This window comes from Podarcis tiliguerta, assembly GCF_965153285.1.
Source record: "Podarcis tiliguerta genome assembly, chromosome: 1".
Classification (NCBI taxonomy): domain Eukaryota; kingdom Metazoa; phylum Chordata; class Lepidosauria; order Squamata; family Lacertidae; genus Podarcis; species Podarcis tiliguerta.
The window spans coordinates 20,994,148-21,016,164 of NC_139534.1; the positions used below are offsets into that span (position 1 = coordinate 20,994,148).

General features: G+C 44.3%; 1 protein-coding gene across 2 annotated transcripts in view; it reads left to right on the forward strand.

Annotated features, from left to right (window-relative positions):
• ITGA6 (integrin subunit alpha 6) overlaps window positions 1-22,017 on the forward strand; it is a 65,975-nt gene that overhangs the window by 33,722 nt on the left and 10,236 nt on the right. For both annotated transcript variants that reach the window (XM_083405852.1, XM_083405851.1), the window contains exons 7-24: window positions 976-1,169; window positions 2,249-2,337; window positions 4,769-4,896; window positions 6,282-6,377; window positions 9,080-9,141; window positions 9,870-10,057; window positions 11,396-11,554; window positions 13,161-13,276; window positions 13,386-13,575; window positions 13,818-13,901; window positions 16,461-16,540; window positions 16,709-16,786; window positions 16,878-16,980; window positions 17,685-17,858; window positions 18,353-18,451; window positions 19,230-19,340; window positions 19,663-19,758; window positions 20,993-21,118. In XM_083405852.1, the coding sequence (XP_083261978.1) occupies window positions 976-1,169; window positions 2,249-2,337; window positions 4,769-4,896; window positions 6,282-6,377; window positions 9,080-9,141; window positions 9,870-10,057; window positions 11,396-11,554; window positions 13,161-13,276; window positions 13,386-13,575; window positions 13,818-13,901; window positions 16,461-16,540; window positions 16,709-16,786; window positions 16,878-16,980; window positions 17,685-17,858; window positions 18,353-18,451; window positions 19,230-19,340; window positions 19,663-19,758; window positions 20,993-21,118 (2,173 nt within the window). The remainder of the gene's footprint in view (window positions 1-975; window positions 1,170-2,248; window positions 2,338-4,768; window positions 4,897-6,281; window positions 6,378-9,079; window positions 9,142-9,869; window positions 10,058-11,395; window positions 11,555-13,160; window positions 13,277-13,385; window positions 13,576-13,817; window positions 13,902-16,460; window positions 16,541-16,708; window positions 16,787-16,877; window positions 16,981-17,684; window positions 17,859-18,352; window positions 18,452-19,229; window positions 19,341-19,662; window positions 19,759-20,992; window positions 21,119-22,017) is intronic.

Below are 22,017 nucleotides of genomic sequence, written 5' to 3' on the forward strand. Positions count from 1 at the left end.
AGATGTCTTCTAAAAGTCAGATAGTTGTTTGTTTCGTTGACATCTGGTGGGAGGGCGTTCTACAGGGCGGGTGCCACTACCGAGAGGGCCCTCTGCCTGGTTCCCTGCAACCTCACTGCTCGCAGTGAGGGAACCACCAGAAGGCCCTTGGTGCTGGACCTCGGTGTCCTGGCTGAATGATGGGGGTGGAGATGCTCCTTCAGGGATGATCCAGCAACATTTGGAGAGCCACAGGTTTCTTATCCATGACCTAAACAAACTATAGTAAGTCTAGAGACAATGGATAAAACAATCACCATTAGCTGTACTGCTGGATAAGTGTTTAATGGTTATTGTATTGTTTAAACCAGGCATGGCCAAACTTGGCCCTCCAGCTGTTTTGGGACTACAATTCCCATCATCCTGACCACTGGTCCTGTTAGCTAGGGATGATGGGAGTTGTAGTCCCAAAACAGCTGGAGGGCTGTTTGGCCATGCCTGGTTTAAACCAACCAACCATAACCCCTTCTACTGTGGTCCAGAGGATTAAACAGAACTTGAATTTGGGAAATCCCGATTATGAACTTTGACTTGAGTCACTCTTAGGAGCGGTACAATCTTGTGCAGCTTACTCAGAGGTAAGTCCCACTGAGTTAAAAGAGGCTTACTCCCAGGTGAGTGATTATAGGACTGCAGCCCAAGTTCCATACATGCAAAAACTGGACGAGCAATGACCAACTTGGCAAGATGGTTGTGAGTTCAGTGAGAATAAAACACCGTAAAAAAAGACAGCAAAGTACTGTAGAAATGGCCAGGGGGGTGGAAATCTAGCCGTTTATCACTGAACTTCTTAAAACTGAATTCAAGAGCAGCTGTATTATTTGGAAGCCTTGTGTTGAATTATGCACTCTGCTGAACATGTTGTCTTTCTGAGGTCACTTTTATCACCTGCCTCTCACAGTTGCCTTAAACACAATGAACTTGTTGTTTTCTCAGTTGGCAAGATATTGTTGTTGGAGCGCCGCAGTACTTTGACAGGGAAGGAGAAATTGGCGGTGCTGTGTACATTTACATTAACCAGGAAGGCAAGTGGGAAGGAGTCAAACCAGTTCGGCTCACAGGACCAGCAGACTCCATGTTTGGAATCGCAGTCGAAAATATTGGTGACATTAACCAAGATGGCTTCGAAGGTAAGCCGGAAAACGATTGGCCTGCTCTTTGACGATGATGATGAATTTCATTTCTATACCACATTATATTTTTAAGAACAATATTTCAAGGCGGTTTGCAACCTACATCAAAACATCATATAAAACAATCCAGAATATTATTAATATTTATTAAATTTGTATACCACCCTTCATCTGAAGATTGCAGGGTGGATCACAAGATAAAAAAGACAAAATGAGGACGTAAAAGACATAATAAAGCAAAAAAACACACAAAAAAACACCCCAATAACCTGCTTTCTGGAGAAAGTCAAATAGAAAGTATACATTCAAAGCAACATGATTAACGGGAAACTAAATATTTCAAGATGAAATATTACAAAGGAGGTTCCAAAAGCACATTTAACACAGCAAAATTATCAACAACAAAAACCACATGAACATTTCAAAGGAAAACACTACTAAAGGAAGTTGTCATCATTCATTCCATCTCTATACCGCTTTATATTTTAAAGAACGCATCTCGAAGCGGTTTACAACAACATGACAACGTCAAATAAAACAATCCAGAATAAAACCAATTCAAGCTCCAAGGAAGAAAATGTTTCAGATCCCTTCTCTAAGTGAACATTTTGTTTTCCCCAGTCGCCTGCCTGCATCCAGAGATCTCCACATGGTCGCCATTGGACCTGCGCCAGCCGCAAAATGTGGCTAATTTCTGATTCTGGGGCCTGGACAAACTCCATGGGCCCTGCCTTATTTGAGCAATCCATGTAGCTTTGAAAACCTGCATGTTTTCATGCAGCCAGTGTGGTGTAGTGGTTAAGAGCAGTAGTCTTGTAATCTGGGGAACCGAGTTCGTGTCTCTGCTCCTCCACATGCAGCTGCTGGGTGACCTTGGGCCAGTCACGCTTCTCTGAAGTCTCTCAGCCCCACTTACCTCACAGAGTGTTTGTTGTGGGGGAGGAAGGGAAAGGAGAATGTTAGCCGCTCTGAGACTCCTGAAGGGGAGTGAAAGGCGGGATATCAAATCCAAACTCTTCTACTCTTCTATGTTCAGTTTGACTGTTGTTGTCCTTCTCTTTTTTTTTATGCAACAGATATTGCTGTAGGGGCTCCATATGACGACTCTGGCAAGGTGTATATTTATCATGGCTCCAAGGACGGGATAAACACAAAACCAGCACAGGTACTAGCTAGTCACGTTCCCTTCTCCTTCCAGTGGAACTGAAATATTCATTTCGCTTGTTTCCTAAGCTTCTCCCAGGCAGCTGCCCACTTATAGCTCCCTGCCACCTGTTTCTCTCTCTCCTTTGACCTTGCACACCACTCTCTTCTCTGCCTAATATCTTTTCATGTAAAACCCCATCTGCACTATACTTCTAAAGCAATATCATACCACTTTAAACAGTCGTGCTTTCCAACAATGCATCCTGGGAACTGTAGTTCGTTATAAGGGCATTGAGTGTTGTTCAAAGGTAAAGGGACCCCTGACTATTAGGTCCAGTCGTGACCGACTCTGGGGTTGCAGCGCTCATCTCGCTTTACTGGCCGAAGGAGCCGGTGTACAGCTTCTGGGTCATATGGCCAGCATGACTAAGCTGCTTCTGGCGAACCAGAGCAGCGCACGGAAACGCCGTTTACCTTCCCACTGGAGCGGTACCTATTTATCTACTTGTACTTTGACGTGCTTTCGAACTGGGATCCCTATTCCCCTAATAGAGCTTCAATTCCGGAGTTTCCTGGAAAGAGGGATTGATTGTTAAAGCACGCTGGAAATTGTAACGCTCTGAGGGGAACAGTTTTGTCCTACGTTTCCTCAAGCTATTCCTCTTAAGAGACGCTGCTTGCTAAGTCTTTTGCCTTCTGTAGAAAATAAGATAAAAGCCTTTATCCTGTTGTTGCAGAATTCAGCTCTTCCTTCAGATTTGTATTATTATTATTTTTTGTATTATTATTTTTTTGCATGTGTGGAGCATGGCCTGCCTCCTAATAAATGCAGACGTGATATTCTTTTATTGTTTTAATTGCCATTGATTTTTCTGTTTTTATTTATAAGCTTTATGCAGACAGGAAATCTTGGGGGGGAAATTGACTATGTGTCCCGATGGCTTGTCAATGGACTCTTTTAACTGCATTAATCAATAATTCTTATAATGACTTATGGTTCTGGAGATTGGTGTTGATGAGATAGATGCTTGGCTAGTTCTTTTCAGTGGGAAGTGCTCACCTAATTTCCATTGATACTGTATTGGTCTGAATATAAGCCTCACTTTCCCCCCAAATTCCAACCGTGAAAAGTTGAAAATGCGGCTTAAATTCGCAACCTTACAAAAATGGGCTTTTATACGATATCGCCGCTGAAACAGACATACGGTAAAACGGAACATAAAAATGTTTTATTGCCGATTTGCGAGCTTGAGGCTGTTCATTTGCCGTTTACGGGAGTCAGTGCCTGTGGAATTGCAGCCAATTGAATAGCGATTTGCGATTTCAGCGATTCTAATGTAACTTTTGCAGGCTTGCAAGATCAAAGGCTTAAATTGGCTCGGAGTTGCAATTCTACCAACCGCAGCGATTTTCAGCCTGTAACCCAATTTTAAGGGAGCGGCTTATATTCGGCTATTGTCTCCCCCCCCAAAATTTTTTTTTAAGGTGCGGCTTATTTGCGGGTGCGGGTTATATTCTGGCCAATATGGTAGCCTATGATTCTGTGACATTTGACAGCACCTCTTCCATAGTGTGTACCCCATTGCGGCTCCTTTCTGACTTCCTTTAGCTGTGCTCCCCTTTTTATGACCCTTTTCTATGTCTGATTTACTCTCTGCCTTTTTCCTAAGGTGACGTTCTACTAATTGCAGGGCTAATAATAATAATAATAATAATAATAATAATAATAAATTTTATTTATATCCCGCCCTCCCCAGCCGAAGCCGGGCTCAGGGCGGCTAACAACACTAAAATAGTGCAACATTATAAAAACATTATAAAAATTAATTAAAATCAAAATTGATGGCAACCATAAACTAAAGGTTTGTAAAGATTGCTAAAGGAAGGAGTCAGGCTGCGCCCTGACCAAAGGCCTGGTGGAACAGCTCTGTCTTGCAGGCCCTGCGGAAAGATGTCAAGTCCTGCAGGGCCCTAGTCTCTTGTGACAGAGCGTTCCACCAGGTTGGAGCCGCAGCCGAAAAAGCCCTGGCTCTAGTTGAGGCCAGCCTAACCTCTCCATGGCCTGGGACCTTCAAGATGTTTTTATTTGAAGACCGTAAGTTCCTCCGTGGGGCATACCAGGAGAGGCCCTTCCAAGTTGACCCTCCAAGCCCCATCAGCCATAGCAATCCTGTTCAGTGATTAGGGACATTGTAGTTTAGCAACATCTCGAGGGCCAAAGGTCCCCCACACCAGATGAAGCTGCTAAATACATGCATTTATTATTTAAATGTTTTTAAACCACCCTTCATCTTTAGATACATGAGGACTGTATGCAGGGACATGAACATATCAGAAAATATCCCCAAAATCCAATACACTGAAAAACAACAAAGACAACAGTGTTTATGGATGGCAGTCAAGTAGCAAAATACAGCATAACAATTTCCATTTTTTCGCACTGTTTTCAGATTCTGGATGGTGGGGCAAATGGAGTCTCATCCTTTGGTTATTCTATCACCGGAAGCATGGACCTTGACAAAAACTCCTATCCTGATATTGCTGTTGGGTCTCTTTCAGATTCTGTAGCTGTTTACAGGTGTGTAGCACCTTCTTGATTTAACATTGATTTAACTCTGGGGTCCTTAATGTGGCACCTGTCACACCCTGGTTGCTCTCAGACACCTCCTTTGTCACCCTTAAAAAATAACTGAGGGTTTGGGGCATTGTTTGTTTGGAAGGTTTCCTGCTTTCTTTCTTTCTTTTTTATTTGTTATGGGATGTGCACAGGTTTTTTGTTTATTTGGAGGAGACGGGGGAGTCTGAGCATCACCAGTTTTCTTCTGTGAAGTGGGTATTTTGTGGTGCCCTAACAGTTTCTTCCATGGGGTCATGAAGAGTTGGACACAACTAAACAACAAAAACAACAGTTTCTTAGATTTTCAAATGTGCCACTGAGCCCAAACAAGTCTTGAGGAGACAAGACTTAACAGTTGGCATGAGTTTCCACAGTGTACTTTTCATCTTTTAAGAACGGCGAGGCCCCAAACTTTCATAAATATTAAAATGAGTGAGTCCTTGAACAAGAGCACAGTCACTTGGGCATAATTCTCTCAGACAGAGGAATGATGATATAGTAAATGTGTCTTGGACTATACCATTTCAGACTGCTGGGGGCCTAGAATCCCCCCCCCTACAATCAATCTGTCAGTGTTCAGGGAATTGTTTTCCAGTGTGGAAGGCAGAGCCAGTCATGTGATTCAATCTGTTGCCCAGTGGTGTAGCGTGGGTTGCCAGTGCCCGGGGCTGCATGGCGGGAGGGAAATGGATGGGTGCGTATTCAACTGCCCAACGACATCCATGTCACCCAAGAGATCGCAGCCGCAGAGATAAGAAAATAAGAGCCGTTCCTTTTGTCCTGGTTCGCATGGACAAGCTGTTTTCAATGGAGCCCAGTGGCAGAAGCGTGCAGCTGTGTTGAGGCAGCAATGGGTGCTGAAATTTTGTGCCCCTAACAGTTTTGAGCATGGGGAAACCGCCCCTTTGGCCCCCATCCCACGCTACACCACCGCTGCTGCCTAAAGTAGAACAGTCCAGACACAGGAGAATGTCATCCAGGCCTAAGTTGCCACTGTTGTGGGAATAATTGTGCATAAAAACAGAGACAGACGGAAAGAATGACAGACAGACTAGGACTGAGGAAGAGAAGTCAGTTTTATTCTAAATGCAGTCATCCAGCCTTTGTTTATCAGATGCGCAACATATTTTGATGAAATGCTTTACTCTAAACCCTCTTGTGCTTTCGGTGCTAACACACTGCAAAGAACTAGGCCACTCTGTCAGAGCCTCTCCCTACTACAGCATGAAAATAGAAAGCCCAACGGGACTTTCCCTGTTTATTAGCCTAAGAATTCCTTCCTCGAGGACCATTCATTGAAATAACAAGCTTCTTCCCCAACCTCCTCTCCCCTCCTGACATACAAGATCGCGGCCTGTGGTGAACGTTAAGAAAACTATTAAGATAGACCCCGGCAGAATAGACCTAAAGAAAAAGAACTGCGAAGTCCCCAGCGGGATTTGGTAAGCCGTTGAACTCCTAATATTTGTTTCAATGTTTTGGCAAACGTTCATGTGTTTCATATGCATGAGAATTTCCACTATATGGTGCACTGCATGGGAGGTTACTATGCCAGCCTGCAAACACACTGTCAGTGGTGTAGTGTGGGGGGTGCAGGGGGGGGGCCGGCCGCACCGGGCACAACATCGGGGGGGGGGGCGCTCGCACTCGCAGCTCTCTGCCCCTACCTGGCTCACTCACTCTCTCTCACTGCAGTGCTGGCTGTGCGAATCCGATCCGAGCCGCCGGGTCACCGCCCACTGTGGAGGGGAGGGTGCCAGGCGTGGGGTGCAGTGCGGAGAGAGAGCGAGGGACTATCTGGGGGAGGGACAGTGCAGGGGGGGTGCAAATTACTTGCCTTGCCCCAGGTCGCCGCCCACTGTGGAGGGGAGGGTGCCAGGCGTGCGGTGCGGAGAGAGAGTGATGGACTATCTGGGGGAGGGACAGTGCAGCGGGGGGGCCCCCAAATTACTTGCCTTGCCCCGGGTGCTGACAACCCACGCTACGCCACTGCACACTGTTACCTGTTAGGTTGGATTGTTGGTGTTACTCCTGTATTGTTGGGTGTTAAGAGCTACAACAATGCCTCTTCTTGCCATGTTGCCTTGGTAATGTTGGAAGCAAGGGACCATTGTTCCAACCCATCCCTTTCACTTATTGAGGCAGCAGGGCCTCATGGGTCTCTTCCTCCTCGCCGTCTTTACCAATATCTACTCTCCTAGCCTGAAGGCCACAGTTCTTAAAGACCTGGCCTGAAGAGGAACATTGCTTTGCCTTTCTCTGGCCACTCAACAGGCACACTTCTTCCCTGTGCCGTTGGGCAAGTGTTGTAGTACGGAAGGCACCCAATTCTTCTGGCCAGCCATGCTTAGGGGACCGTGAGGGTCCTGGCTCAGCTCTAAAGGGTCCAACCCTCAAGCTCTGTGAGCTCTGAACCACCAGCCTCTGATTCTATGGGCTTTGAACCACCAACATGGCAGTTCTGGTCTCAGCAGGCTTCTCCTCCTTGGAGCTCAAGGCTGGAGCCCTACAAACCTTTTATGGTGGAGACCACGCTGCCAGGTTTTTGAAGACCCTTGGGCAAGATGTCCTCAGTGCGCCTGCTCCACGAGTCACCATTTTTGCTACAGTCACCATTGCCTTTTCTCTTTGGGACCAGCCCCTACCATTGCCCAGAACACCAAGCAAACACTTCTTCTCATTGTTCTTGTCCCTGATCACTAGGTTTGGGCGACATCCGGTTTTCAACATCGTGGTATATCAGCAGCAATATGGTAGTACCTCTGGTTACGAACTTAATCCGTTCTGGAGTTCCGTTTGTAACCCGAAACTGCTCATAACATGAGGCGAGCTTTTGCTAATGGCGCCTCCCACTGTTGCCGCGCTGCCGGCACGCGACTTCCGCTCACATCCCGGGGCAAAGTTCGCAACAAGGGGCATCTACTTCCTGGTTAGCGGAGCTCGTAACCTGCAGCGTTCGCAAGGAGGACAGTACGTAACACGAGGTTCCACTGTACGCTGATACATCACGATGTCTGGAATGTATCGCAGCTGCGTCTTCCTATCCCCACCACCTTACGGGAAGAAGAAACAGCTGAGATACATCACCCAGCCCTGCTGAGCAAGCTGGAGGGACATCAGGGCTTCGTTAAACTGCTCAGGTGGGGGGCAGGAAGCGTCCTGTCCCCATCTGAGCATGTACCAATACCACTCAGGCTCACGCAAGCCGGAGGGGCGCAGGGCTTCCTTAAAGGTGCAGGCAGGCAGAGCCCAAGAAGGTGCTCCCCTAGAACCTTCTTCGTCTCCACCTGCAACCTGAGCTGGCGCAACGTATGGCCAGCTCAGATTGTTTGAAACCGGTAGCGCAATCTGAACGCCATACCAGTTTCAGACGATTTATCAATATACCGGCTAGGAGGAGGTTGGCTGGAGCCTGTCCTTACCTGGCCCTCACTCCGCCCCCCAGCCTGCATCCGATTGGCTAGCTGGGGAGGGGGCGGAGTGATGGTCCAGCAAGCAAAGTGGGGTGTCACCCAGGCTCGGGAATTCTTGGCCGGGTCGCAAACCCCGCCCATCGCTTAGATGGATGAGTGAATGAGCTGGTAATTGCCAGCTAAAATTGTCTGAAACCGGTATTGTGATCCGAACGCCATACCGGTTTCAAACAAATAATAATAATAATAATAATAATAATAATAATAATAATAATAATAATGTATTATTTATACACCGCCCATCTGGCTGGGTTTCCCCAGCCACTCTGGGTGGCTTCCAACTGAATATTAAAACCAATACAGCATCAGACATTAAAAACTTCCCTAAACAGGGCTGCCTTCAGTTGTCTTTTAACTGGTATGGCATATATATCGCCCAGCTCTACTGATCACTTGCTTAGAGCAGATGGGGTAGTGGCAGCGAAGAGGCAGAGGAGCAGCAAGGATTTCAAGGGGTTGGCCATAGCAGTCTCGTTCCCTTTTCCTTCTTGGGACAATGCAAATATCAGGCCTCAAGACGACAGAAGATGTGTTTATGGCACCAAGTACCTGACTATAGAGGGTGGGCACTGAAGCAATGCATTTACTCTCGAGATTCCAGCAGCTTTTGGTGAAATGTCTCCGGTGCTGACCTCTTTGAAGTTTATTTCTGTGCTCTTGAATTCTTCCAGCGTGAACATTGAAGCTTGCTTTGAGTATACAGCTAGTTCCGGTGACTTCAACCCCAAACTAAGTAAGTTGCTATGATATAACGATACTTGCATATCGTTAAGTGTAGCTCCCACAACAATTTTTCCCATTTGCAAATGTGTCCATGGACCCCAATATTTTTTTATTTTTTTATTTTTTGCAATCCCCTGTTCTGCATTGTTTTAACTTCACGTGTTCATGCAAAAATGCCTGAAGTTCGACACTTGTATCCTTACAAAGCCAGCTCAGTGGCGCATCTTGCAAGGTGACCAGGTCTTAAAACTTGTTGCCTTCCTAGGTGTGTAGGTATGTTGATATGTACAGTATAGGTAGGTATTATATAGCGTAATGTTGGTATGTTTTATGTTATGAAAATAAGGTAGTGTATTATGTATGTGTACTGTGTAAATATATACAGTATTTTTCGCTCTATAGGACGCACCAGACCAACTTGTTGCCTTCCAGGGCAAGGCAGGGAAAAAATGGGCTAATGTACAACATCTGTAAGATAGTATACCAGCCTTTCCCAACCTGGTGCCCCTCCCCATGCATTATGGACTACAAATCCCATAAGCCCCCAAGACAGGGATGGTGGGATTTGTAGTCCAGCAATATCTAGAGTGAGCTAGGTTAGGAAGGCTGAACAGCGTTGATTTCTAGCACCATTTAAACAAAGAGCAGTGAATTAAACGTGGTACAACTTGTCTTCCCTTATACTATTTCTGAGGGTTCTTTTTCTTTCCACTCCAACCCCCACCCCCCACTTCCCAGTTCTGAACTATACAATTGAAGTAGAAAATGAGAGGAGGCGATCGGGCTGGCCGTCCAGAGTGCACTTTTCCGATCGACTCTCTTCTAGAGGGCAGTCTCTTGAGCGCCTCTCCGATCAGCTGAGTGGGAGTGTGACTCTCCAAGGACAGAAGAAAGAAGAGTGTGTGACAAAAAAACTCGTGTTGCAGGTGTGAGAATCTCAGAGGCTTCTGTTTTTAATGCTGCCCCATTCAGGTCTAGTTTCGCCAACGATACGCTTTCAGGTGAACTTGAGGTGGCCTCCGGCTTCTGGGTCACATATGAGATCCGTTGTGATGCCGTGATTAGAAAGCTGGCTTAGGAAAACCTGTGGCCAACTTCCCACACAGCCATGAAGCCCATTGGGCGACCTTTGGCAAGTCCGTCTCCATCAGCCTTAGCCTACCTCACAGAGTTGTTGTGAACATACAGGTGAACAACATGTATGCCAGCTATTGCGAGCTCCGTGAGTTTGCATGTTCTAATCATTGCTCAGAATAATAATTTCATGTTTGTTTCTTTAGTTCAGGCAAAAGGAGTTTGCATAATATAATAATAATTTATTATTTATACCCCGCCCATCTGGCTGGGTTTCCCCAGCCACTCTGGGCAGCTTCCAACAAAACACTAAAATGCAATAACCTTTTAAACATTAAAAGCTTCCCTAAACAGGGCTGCCTTCAGATGTCTTCTAAAAGTTTGGTAGTTATTTTTCTCTTTGACATCTGGTGGGAGGGCGTTCCACAGGGCGGGTGCTACTACCAAGAAGTCCCTCTGCCTGGTTCCCTGTAACTTGGCTTCTCGCAGCGAGGGAACCGCCAGAAGGCCCTTGGAGCTGGACCTCAATGTCAGGGCTGAACGATGGGGGTGGAGACGCTCCTTCAGGTATACTGGACTGAGGCCGTTTAGGGCTTTAAAGGTCAGCACCAACACTTTGAATTCTGCTCGGAAGCGTACTGGGAGCCAGTGTAGGCCTTTCAAGACCGGTGTTATATGATAGAAATATCAAAACATTATGCATGTATGTAAGCACCCTAGGAACAAATTCCTTGCTTGCGTCCTTTGGGGTTACAAGCAAGGAATTTGCCCACCATTTCATTTGACTTAATTTTTTTTTTTAATAGTCCACTAAAGGCCTCCATTCTGCTATAATAGGTTCGTCATTTTGAATGCATAGTCCTTTACTTTCAAAAGCCACTCCTCCTTCATTGGAACCTCCTCTTCTTTTCATTTCTGCGCATATAATATCCTAGCTGCTGCTGTCACATACATAAATAGTTTGGCAATGCGAGTAGTTACTTTTAGGTTAAGTATTTGTGGTATGGCCCTAGCCGGTTGAACTAATGTGCCAATGTTGGAAACCGAGATGTTGTCACAGTGATGGAATTGTGCAGGCTGGGGCTTTGTGCAAGCTGAACGTAGAGTAAGTTTGAAGCCAGGATATTTGCTGCCAAACCCAGCAGGGGGTTATTCTGTGTGCTAATAATTCAAATGTATGTATCTCTTAGGAAAATATCAAAGATAAACTGCGTCCAATTCCTATAACAGTTGGCGTCGCAATAAACGGCTCCGAGTCGAGCTCTCAGTCTAGGAGGAGACAAGGACGGTCGCTCCCAGAACTTCTTCCCATTCTAAATTCCAATGAACCAAGTACAGTTAATGCAGAAGTAAGTTTTTCCCTCCTTCACTTTCTAATCCTGAGATCAGTTCCAGCCTGATTAGTTCATTTTGCACCACGTCTCAGAAACACATAGAAAGAAGGAAAGGTTTGTCTGAGTAACAATTCAGAAATCTGCATTTGTAACGCCTGCATGCTTGTTGATGTGCGCTGTCTGTTAATCCAAAATTCACAGGGGGCCGAGGCTCTCTCAAAATTTCCCAGGAGGGGGCCAGGCTCCCTCCATATTCCACATCTGCAGTGGGCCCCTTCGGGCCTCCTGAGGCACACATGACGCCACATGCACCGTCAAGTTCCTGACTAGCTATGATGAAGCAGGAAAGAAGGAAGAAATCATAATTGTGCTTATGAGCTGGTAGGCAGATATACCATATTGGCCCGGATATAAGCTGCACCCGAATACAGTGGTACCTTTGGTTGCGAACAGGATCCGTTCCAGAGGCCCGTTCACAACCTGAAAAGAACGCAACCTGCATCTGTGCGGCTCGCGATTTGCTGCTTCTGCGCATGACATCATTTTGCGCGTCTGTGCATGCGCAAGCAGCGAAACCCAGAAGTAACCCGTTCCGTTACTTCCGGGTCGCCGCGGGACGCAACCTGAAAACATGCAAACTGAAGCAAACATAACATGAGGTTTGACGGTACAGTCGTGCCTCGCAAGACGAAATTAATCCGTTCCGTGACTCTCTTCGTCTAGCGGTTTTTTCGTCTTGCGAAGCAACCCTATTAGCGGATTAGCGCTATTAGCGGTTTAGCGGCTATTAGCGGCTATTAAAGGCTGAAGGGATTAGCGGATTAGCTGCTAAAAGGCTATTAGCAGCTTAACGCCTTAGAAAAAGGGGATGGGGAGCGAAAAAAACCCTCAAGAATCGCAAGACATTTTCATCTTGCGAAGCAAGCCCATAGAGAAATTCGTGCTGCGAAGCGCATTGAAAAACGGAAAACCCTTTCGTCTAGCGGGTTTTCCGTCTTGCGAGGCATTCGTCTTGCGGGGCACCACTGTATAAGCTACACATTTAAAATTTAAGGTGGGGGGAGAAAAAAAGAAAAAATACCCCAAAATAAGCCACTCCATTCCTCGCTGCTCCCGGCTGCATACCGGGAGGGGGGGGATCTGCGTTGCGGACGGCCTTTCCCCTTCCTCGCTCTCTCCCTTCCCAGCCTTGTGGGGAAGGGATGGGGGGCTGTGCATGGGGCGGGCGCCGCTTTGCCGTGCTCCTGGCGCTGTTTGTCCTGCGCTCCTGGCTGCATACCGTAAGGTCGCGAATATAAGCCGCACTTTAACTTTTCACGGTCAGAATTTGGGATAAAGTTGAGGCTTATATTCAGGCCAATACGGTATATACGCACAAGACCAATAATAGGTACATTGTCAGGCTTTTCAAACTCCTTGAAAGCCAATTCTACACCTCATAAATATTTGGGTGTAGAAATTTGGCACAGCACTATTTGGGTTGATTGAATTTAGGTGTTGTGCGGAAAAAGACCAAAAAAGTGACTCGTGGCACAGGATTTCTATACCTCTTATGTTTCCTATGTGGCTGTAATTCTTTAAATTTGATGCTGTTTCAAATCTAAACTTGCATTCATTGTAGGTGCAGTTCCTGAAAGAAGGTTGTGGAGAAGACAATATTTGCCACAGCAATTTGAAGCTTCATTACAGATTTTGCACCAAAGAAGGAAATGAAGACAGATTTTCCTATTTACCAATGTAAGTCTTTAAGGAACGGGATACCAGTTTTGAAAATAAAGTCGCTTGTGTTCCTTGGAGGCTTTTCTTCCCGCCAGTCCCTAAAACTTGACTCGTTCTGTGTCCTTAGTAAGAACAACATTCCAGTGCTTGTCCTCAAAGACCAAAAGGACATTGCCCTTGAAATCACAGTGACAAACAATCCGTCAGACCCGAGAGATCCTGAGGCAGATGGGGAAGATGCCCACGAAGCTAGACTCGTAGCTACCTTTCCAGATAGCTTGACTTACTCTGCTTTTAGGGAGCTGAAAGCCTTTCCGGTAAGTTCTGTTTCTGTGTAAAAAAAGCATTTCAGGAAAACGCATTGTAAACTTTATCAGGGAAATCACGTTGGTGAAAGACTGGACTCCACAATGTCATGTCGTGTCGCCGTGTTATAATGCACGTAAAACGCTTTTTCTTTGCTAATGTAGCTGAGTCCCAGGTGATGTGGACGTTCAAATAACCTTTGCATTATTTCATTTAACTCTTTGCGTTGAAATATCGATCTCTTTTAACTCAGGAAAAGCAGTTGACCTGCGGGGCTAATCCAAACGGCTCTCAAGTAGACTGTGAACTTGGAAATCCTTTCAAGAGAAATTCTTCCGTAAGTGGTTTTTTCTTATAGAGCCAATGCCTCGCGTACAGTGGTACAGTGGTACCTCGCAAGACGAATGCCTCGCAAGACGAAAAACTCGCAAGACGAAAGAGTTTTTTGTTTTTTGAGTTGCTTCGCAAGACGAATTTCCCTATGGGCTTGCTTCGCAAGACGAAAACGTCTTGCGCCTTTTTCTTAAAACCGTCAATGCATTCCTATGGGAAACCGTCAATGCACAGTGGTGCTTCGCAAGACGAAAAATTCACAAGACGAAAAAACTCGCAGAACGAATTAATTTCGTCTTGCGAGGCACCACTGTATCTCGGCTTTCGAATGTAATACGTTCTGGAAGACCGTTTGACTTCTGAAGCGTTCAAAAACCGAGGCACAAAGAGCTATCGGCAAATTCAGCTGAGAAAATTGAAAAATACGCAGCAGAAGCCATTGGACTTCCGAGGCATGTTCGAAAATGGAAGCATTTACTTCCGGGTTTTTGGTGTTCGGGTTCCGAAATGTTCGTCAATGGAGACGTTGGCAAACCGAGGTTCCACTGCGTTTTAAAACCAGTGTTTACTCAACATCTGATAACTGAAATGTTTTAAAACCAGTGTTTACTCAACACTGAGTAGTGCAAGTAGATAAATAGGTACCACTCCAGCAGGAAGGTAAACGGTGTTTCTGTGCGCTGCTCTGGTTCGCCAGAAGCGGCTTAGTCACATGACCCGGAAAAACTTTCTGTGGACAAACGTCGGTTCCCTCAGCCAGTAAAGCGAGATGAGCACCGCAACCCCAGAGTCGGTCACGACTGGACCTAACGGTTAGGGGTCCCTTTACCTTTATTTATACCATAGTAAACAGAGCAACCCAAACCCCGGCCAGGCATTGGGGGGCATGATGGATTGGCATAGCCATCACTGCAGCTGCAGCCCTGTTAACTCATGCCAGCCAAGGTGGAAGGCAGGAGAGATCAAAGCTGCCTCTGGGGCATATAGGCCTGCAGCTGGCATAGTAATCAAGTGATGGAAATGGGACTGGCTCCTGGGTCTGTCTCCATCCCTGGAATGCCTGTGGGAAAAACAGGGATTCTCCACCCTTGGAGTGATGGCAAGAGCTCTTCCCTCTCCTCCAGCTTGGTGTCCCCTGAACACCTTTTTTTTTTTAAAAAAAAATAAACATCTTTATTGAAAGTTCATGAAGTACATAATTATATGTGTACTAAACATGGTGAGGCATAAATAAAAGAGAGAGAAAAGAAACAGAACCCATATAGAAAGGAAAATAAGGGGGGGGGACACCCAAACTATACTTTAAAGTTAAAGGGACCCCTGACCATTAGGTCCAGTTGTGACCAACTCTGGGGTTGCGGCGCTCATCTCGCTTTATTGGCCAAGGGAGCCGGTGTGCAGCTTCCGGGTCATGTGGCCAGCTTCTGGCGAACCAGAGCAGCGCATGGAAATGCCGTTTACCTTCCCGCCGGAGTGGTACCTATTTATCTACTTGCACTTTGACGTGCTTTCGAACTGCTAGGTTGGCAGGAGCAGGGACCGAGCAACAGGAGCTCACCCCGTCGCGGGGATTCGAACCGCTGACCTTCTGATCGGCAAGTCCTAGGCTCTGTGGTTTAACCCACAGTGCCACCCACGTCCCAAACTATACTTTACAAGGTTGTTATTGTACTTCACCAGATCTTAACCTATTACAGTATTTGTAGGAACGGATTCCAAATAGCATTGAATTTGTCCATGGCATGTCTGCGTTCATATGCAAGTTGTTATATGTTGTGAGTTTGTATAAGTCTTCAATCGTAGAAGGGAGCTGCATTTTTATTTTTCCAGTTATCAATATCAGTCTTTTTGCTGTGGCAAGGGTACAGAGAGTCCATTCATATTGCCCTTTTGTAAGGTTCCATGTGCTGGGTATATAATTCAAGAGGGTATTTTGCTCTGTAAATGTAAGGCAGTTCTGTTGATAGTTTCAGTTACCTTCTGCCAAAAATATTTCAGTATAGGACAATGAAAAAACATATGTTGCCTAAACACCTTGCTGAACATTTCATAGTCAATTCAAGTATCTAGCCAATGACTGTCAGCGGCTTAAAACATCTATCAGAATTACCTATCCTAGTAAGGTAAAGGTAAAGGTACCCCTGCCCGTACGGGCCAGTCGTGTCCGACTCTAGGGTTGTGCGCCCATCTCACTCAAGAGGCCAGGGGCCAGCGCTGTCCAAAGACACTTCCGGGTCACGTGGCCAGGGTGACGAAGCCGCATCTGGCGAGCCAGCGCAGCACACGGAAACGGTGTTTACCTTCCCGCTAGTAAGCGGTCCCTATTTATTTACTTGCACCCGGAGGAGCTTTCGAACTGCTAGGTGGGCAGGAACTGGGACCGAGCAACGGGAGCGCACCCCGCAGCGGGGATTCGAACCGCCGACCTGACGATCGGCAAGTCCTAGGCGCTGAGGTTTTACCCACAGCGCCACCCGCGTCCCCTACCTATCCTAGTACATAAAGCAAAAATTCATATGTCTCTATTCTATATTAATCACTCTGCATTTATTCCATTTCTCAGGTTACATTCTACGTGATTTTAAGTACATCTAAAGTTAATGTCGATACCAAGGACTTGGACATTAATCTGAAATTGGAGACGTAAGATTTTTTTTTTAAGTATTAGTTGCTTTTTCGAACGCTTGTAAATATTCTGAAATGGTTGTGACTTGGTTTGTGAATGCGGCGTAATTATGACATGGAAATGGTTAGTGGTTTTAAAAACAAAGCAGAAAAAACAAGCGTCCTTTTGTTTCCTTTTTGTTGCAGAACAAGCAATCAAGCTAATTTGGATCCAATTACCGCTAGTGCTAAAGTAGTTATTGAACTGCTTTTGTCCCTCACAGGGTAAGTGTCTTATATTTAGCATAACAAATCAATGCTAGAGACAATCCTTTTGTGGTGGTCATTAAAAATGTGATGTTTCTTTTAACAATAGGGCGGCTAAGCCTGCGCAGGTGTACTTTGGAGGCAACGTCATCGGCGAAAGTGCTATGAAATCTGAGGAGGACATTGGCAGCTTAATAGAATATGAATTCAGAGTAAGTTGATATATATATGAAGGAATAGTTCTGGCACCTTCATTATACATCTTTAGGCGCAAAGCGAAAACGTTCCTTTTCAACCAGGCCTTTGACTTGTTGACATCTGATGTCTTTTTAAATGTGCGGATGTGTGTGTGTGTTATTCATTTGTTGTTGTTGTTCCTTTTACAATGTATTTTGTGTTTTTTATACTGTAATGCTATCAGGCCCGGATTTAGGTTTGATGAGGCCCTAAGCTACTGAAGGTAATGGGGCCCTTTACATGTCCAGCTGTCCTTTGTCAACAACAAATTGTCGCTGTTTTTGTGTGTTGAATATATGCTATATGGTAATTTATGGACCTAATAGGTATCTAAAGCCATTTGCACATGTTGCCGTGCAACCAGTCCATGCAGAATGCAGGCACCCTATATATAGAAATGAGCAAACCAGTGATATTTTAGGGAGCAGGCTAGCAAGTAGGCCCTATTACCTACATGATAGGAGCCTACACAACACAAAACACTGTTGCTGTATGTAGGTTTTATTTTTTTTATCTTATGTTTTAGAAATGTACATCCAGATTTTTTCCCCTTTAATTTTTTGGGGGCCTCGAAGAGAGTGGAGCCCTAAGCTATAGCTTGTTTTTGCAACAACAAATATCAGTAATGTCTTGTTGCATGAGAAAATGCATGTTCGTTTGTTTTTAATATTCTTGACAGATAATTAACTTGGGCAAGCCACTGAAAACATTTGGCACTGCTTCCTTGGACATCCTGTGGCCAAAAGAAATCAAGGGCGGCAAATGGCTGCTGTATTTGGTATCTATCAACTCTAAAGAGTTAGGAGAAGTCCAGTGCGAACCTCGGAACGAAATAAACCCTTTGGGAATTAAGGTAAATAAGTGTTGCCTCTCCGAACATAGCAGGGATTTATTGCAGCTCTTTGGCAACTGGAAGAAGGCTGTGTATGTTGTCTTTGCAAAAGTGCCTAAGAAAAAGTGCATATAGGAAATTGGGTGGTGATGCTGCTGTATATACTTTTGACAAGCCTGCAGAATTCAGTCCTCCTGCAAAAATCCTGCTCCAACTACTCAGCTGTGTTAATCTTTTAAATCTTCTATAGCAGGGGTGGCCAACTCCCAAGAGACTGCGATCTACTTACAGAGTTAAAAACGGGCAGTGATCTACCCCATTTTGGGGGGTTCAGGTCAAAGTTCCTGAGCTTTGTTTAGAGGAGCCAAAGTTGTCGGTGATCTACCGGTGATCAACCGCAGTCTTCCTGTGATCTACCAGTAGATCACGAATCTACCTGATGGACGTGCCTGTTCTATAGCACACTTCTTTAAAAAAAGACCCGACTGCATTTGTATCCCTGTTCATTTTTATAGATGTCTCGAAGTTCAAGGACAAAACGTCAAGTCGCAGAGAAACAGACAGAGGGTGGCAAAAGCTTTTCTTTGTTTTCAGAAAGAAAATACAAGACTTTGGTAAGCATTTGCCTCTCTCCCCCTTTATTTTCCAAATTAATCACCAAGTGCAGATGCCAAGGGTGGATATTTACGCAGGGAGATATTAGGCATAAAGATTTTGAATTCCTGTTGAATAATTTTGTTAAGTTACATGTAACACGTATTTTAAAAATAACTGCTGTTTTGAAATTTAAAGGATTACAGTTGCCTGTCACCTTAAAGATGAACACTTTTATCTGGGCATAAATGTTTGCAGATTAGAGCCCAATTTATTAGTGGGCACTAGTCTGTGGCAGTTTACGTCCTAATAAAATGATCCACAACGTAACTGGCTGTGTTTAACTATATAAATTCTTTATACATCATATAAACATAACTCTTTTCACATTATCTGAGTAGAAGCAATAAGGACCAACATTTAGAACAGGAAATACAAATAGATGAGTTCTTATATACGTAATGTCCAAATAGAAGCTTTTGTGTTCTACGTATGTACAAATGAATCAGATGTGAGCCATACTTTGCAAAGGCAGATGTGAAACGTTACAAAGAAAAGATAATCTTTTGCGAGTACTGCTCCTTAAAGTTGTTACATTTGACACTTGTATTCGCTAAGACATACGTGGGACACAAAAGCTTCTATTTGGACATTACGTATATAAGAACTGATCTAGTATTTCCTGTTCTAAAAGCTTTCATTGTTCCTTTTGGCTGCAAAACAGCACATTTGGCAGAAAGATTGGGTATTCACCTTAAAAGTATGAACTTTAAAAAAAGTTTTGCGTATTAAATGCAGGAATGTAACAAGGAGGCAAACTGTGTCACCATAAGATGCCCACTACAAGGACTGGACAGCAAAGCATCTGTCGTGTTGCGTTCAAGACTATGGAATAGCACTTTTCTGGAGGTATGCTCCGTTAACTTGTCTTAGATTGCTTGTTCAGGGAAATTTTTAATGCGTGACATTTTAATGTATTTTTAATCTTTGTTGGAAGCCTCCCAGAGTGGCTAGGGAAACCCAGCCAGATGGGCGGGATACAGATAATAATAATAATAATAATAATAATAATAATAATAATAATAATAATAATTTATTATTATTATTATTATTATTATTATTATTATTAGGACCACCTCTTTTTATTTGACCTAATGCAAATCTTTCTTTCTTTCTTTCTTTCTTTCTTTCTTTCTTTCTTTCTTTCTTTCTTTCTACCCCGCTGTACCAGGAATACTCTAAAATGAGCTACCTAGACATTGTTCTTAGAGCAACCATCAGCATCGCTGCGGCAGATAACATTAAGCTGGCAAACGAAGCTACTGATGTGAGTCTGTGACATTTCTTTTGACGATGGAGGCCGTACGTTTTCGTAGGCAGGGAGGGAACTGTTCCTTTGGGCACGAGGCACGCAGATTTCCCAGGGGCCACATATGTGTGGTGGGTGGGGCCAGGGCAAAAGTGGATGGAACCACAACTGTAAATCTCAACTTTTTACAGTGGGCTGATTTCTGCACACACGCCTTGGACCATCTGACCATTTGGGTCCCTTCTAACTCTACAGTTCAGTGAGTCTGTCCAACTCAGCCCAGGAAGCACTGTTGGTAGTGCGAGGATACAATCCAGCCTGGCAAAAACACCTGAGGAGGCTGCATAGCAGGGGGAGTGAGAAGGGTGTAGCCTGGAGAGAGGGGGTGTGGATGGGGAGAGCCAGATAGAGCTGCTTTTCTTTTTCTTTTTTCAAATAATATTTATTATTTTCAGTAAATAAACATAGTAAAGAAAGAAAAGATTAACAATAATAAAGACAAACAACAACAAAAAGAAAAAAGATACAACATATTACCACTTAATTAATTAAAATTAAGTACCATCCATCTTCATAAACATAGTATTTGACTTCCTCGAATCTCTTCCATCCGAATTTCTGAGTAATTATATGTAGCAGTTTCCAATATCAATGTTTCAAAAGACCATATCACAGTCTTAATCATATTACATAGCTTTCCTTACTGTACATTTTCTTATTTATAAATTTAATTCCATTTTAATCCTAGGCCTAATTGTTTCTTTCAAGTGATTACATATCTTTAATATTACAATATTTATTCAAGTAGTCTTTAAATTTCTTGATAGAGCTGCTTTTCAGGGCTGCATTTGCCCCCACCCCACCGAACCTAAGATTTTCCACTTTGCTATAGACCACGGCTTCCCAAACTCGGGTCTCCAGCCGTTGTGCGGACTACAATTCCCATCACCCCTAGCTAGCAGGATCCAGTGGTCAGGGATGTTGGGAACTGTAGTCCAAAAACAGCTGGAGACCCAAGTTTGGGAAACCCTATTGCAGATGATACTGAGCTAGGCAGCCCGATGGACCTGCTTGGGTATAAGATAGCCTTCCTACGTTCCTACTTTTAGTTGCTAGTAATAAACCATCTGAAAAACGGTTTAATACTGTCCACTGTGATTCCATTGCTCAAAAGGATGCAGATTTTTAAAGCTCAACACATTGTGCCCAGCTATCTTCTCCACTGACATTTATGTATTTTCCCAATCTGTAGGTTCGAGTGACTGTCTTCCCTGCAAAGACGGTAGCTCTGTATAAAGGGGTTCCTTGGTGGATCATCTTAGTAGCTATTCTCGCAGGCTTGTTAATGCTTGCTCTGTTGGTATTCTTGCTATGGAAGGTGAGTTGTTTTACTAATATGCTATTTTAATATGTGCTCCACACATCATGGGGGTTGTTGTTGTTTTTTACAGATGGAAAGATACCACCACCCACTTAGTATAGGGAAATGTCTTTCCTTTGGTTGAGATGTTAAGTGAAACAATTTGCCTAAACAAGCAAGTAGGAGGGGGTAAAAAACCAGCTTTGATGTTATAATTATTTGTGCTGAAAAATACCTGGTGATAATTTTAAACTCATGCGCATTTTGTTTTTTGTAGGCTAGCATTTATCTTCATAAGAGGTCAAAATAGTTTTTATAACATGAAAATTAATTTTGAGACTGTTATTAAATGGGGAAGCGATTCCTAATTTTAAAATCAATATGCATAGACATGACTCAATCTCGTTAGGAATGAATGTTCGCACTGAGGCTATTTTTTTTAACAAAGGACAGGATTCAGAAATTAACCAAGATCATAAAGGACACCACATGTAACGCTAAGCCAAACCATAGCTTAGCACGACCAATCAAATGTCCAGATTCCTGGAAAGAATATCATGACTGCCGTGTTCCTCTCATACTGCTCCTGCTGCATTGCTGTGAGATAAGCTATGGTTTGGCTTAGTGTTACATCTAAATCAGACCCGCGGTTTATCTCCCCCAAACCACAAGTAGCAAGCCATAGAACCTTGACTACTGTTCATGGTTTATCTGCAGCATGATAATAATAATATAACAATAATAAATTTTATTTATATCCCACCCTCCCCAGCTGAAGCTGGGCTCAGGGCAGCTAACAACAATCAAAATAATCCAACATTCTAAAAACCTTTCATTATAAAAATTAATTAAAATCAAATTGATGGCAACCATTAAGCAAGATTCTGTGCAGATTGCCAGAGGAGGGGGTCAGGCTG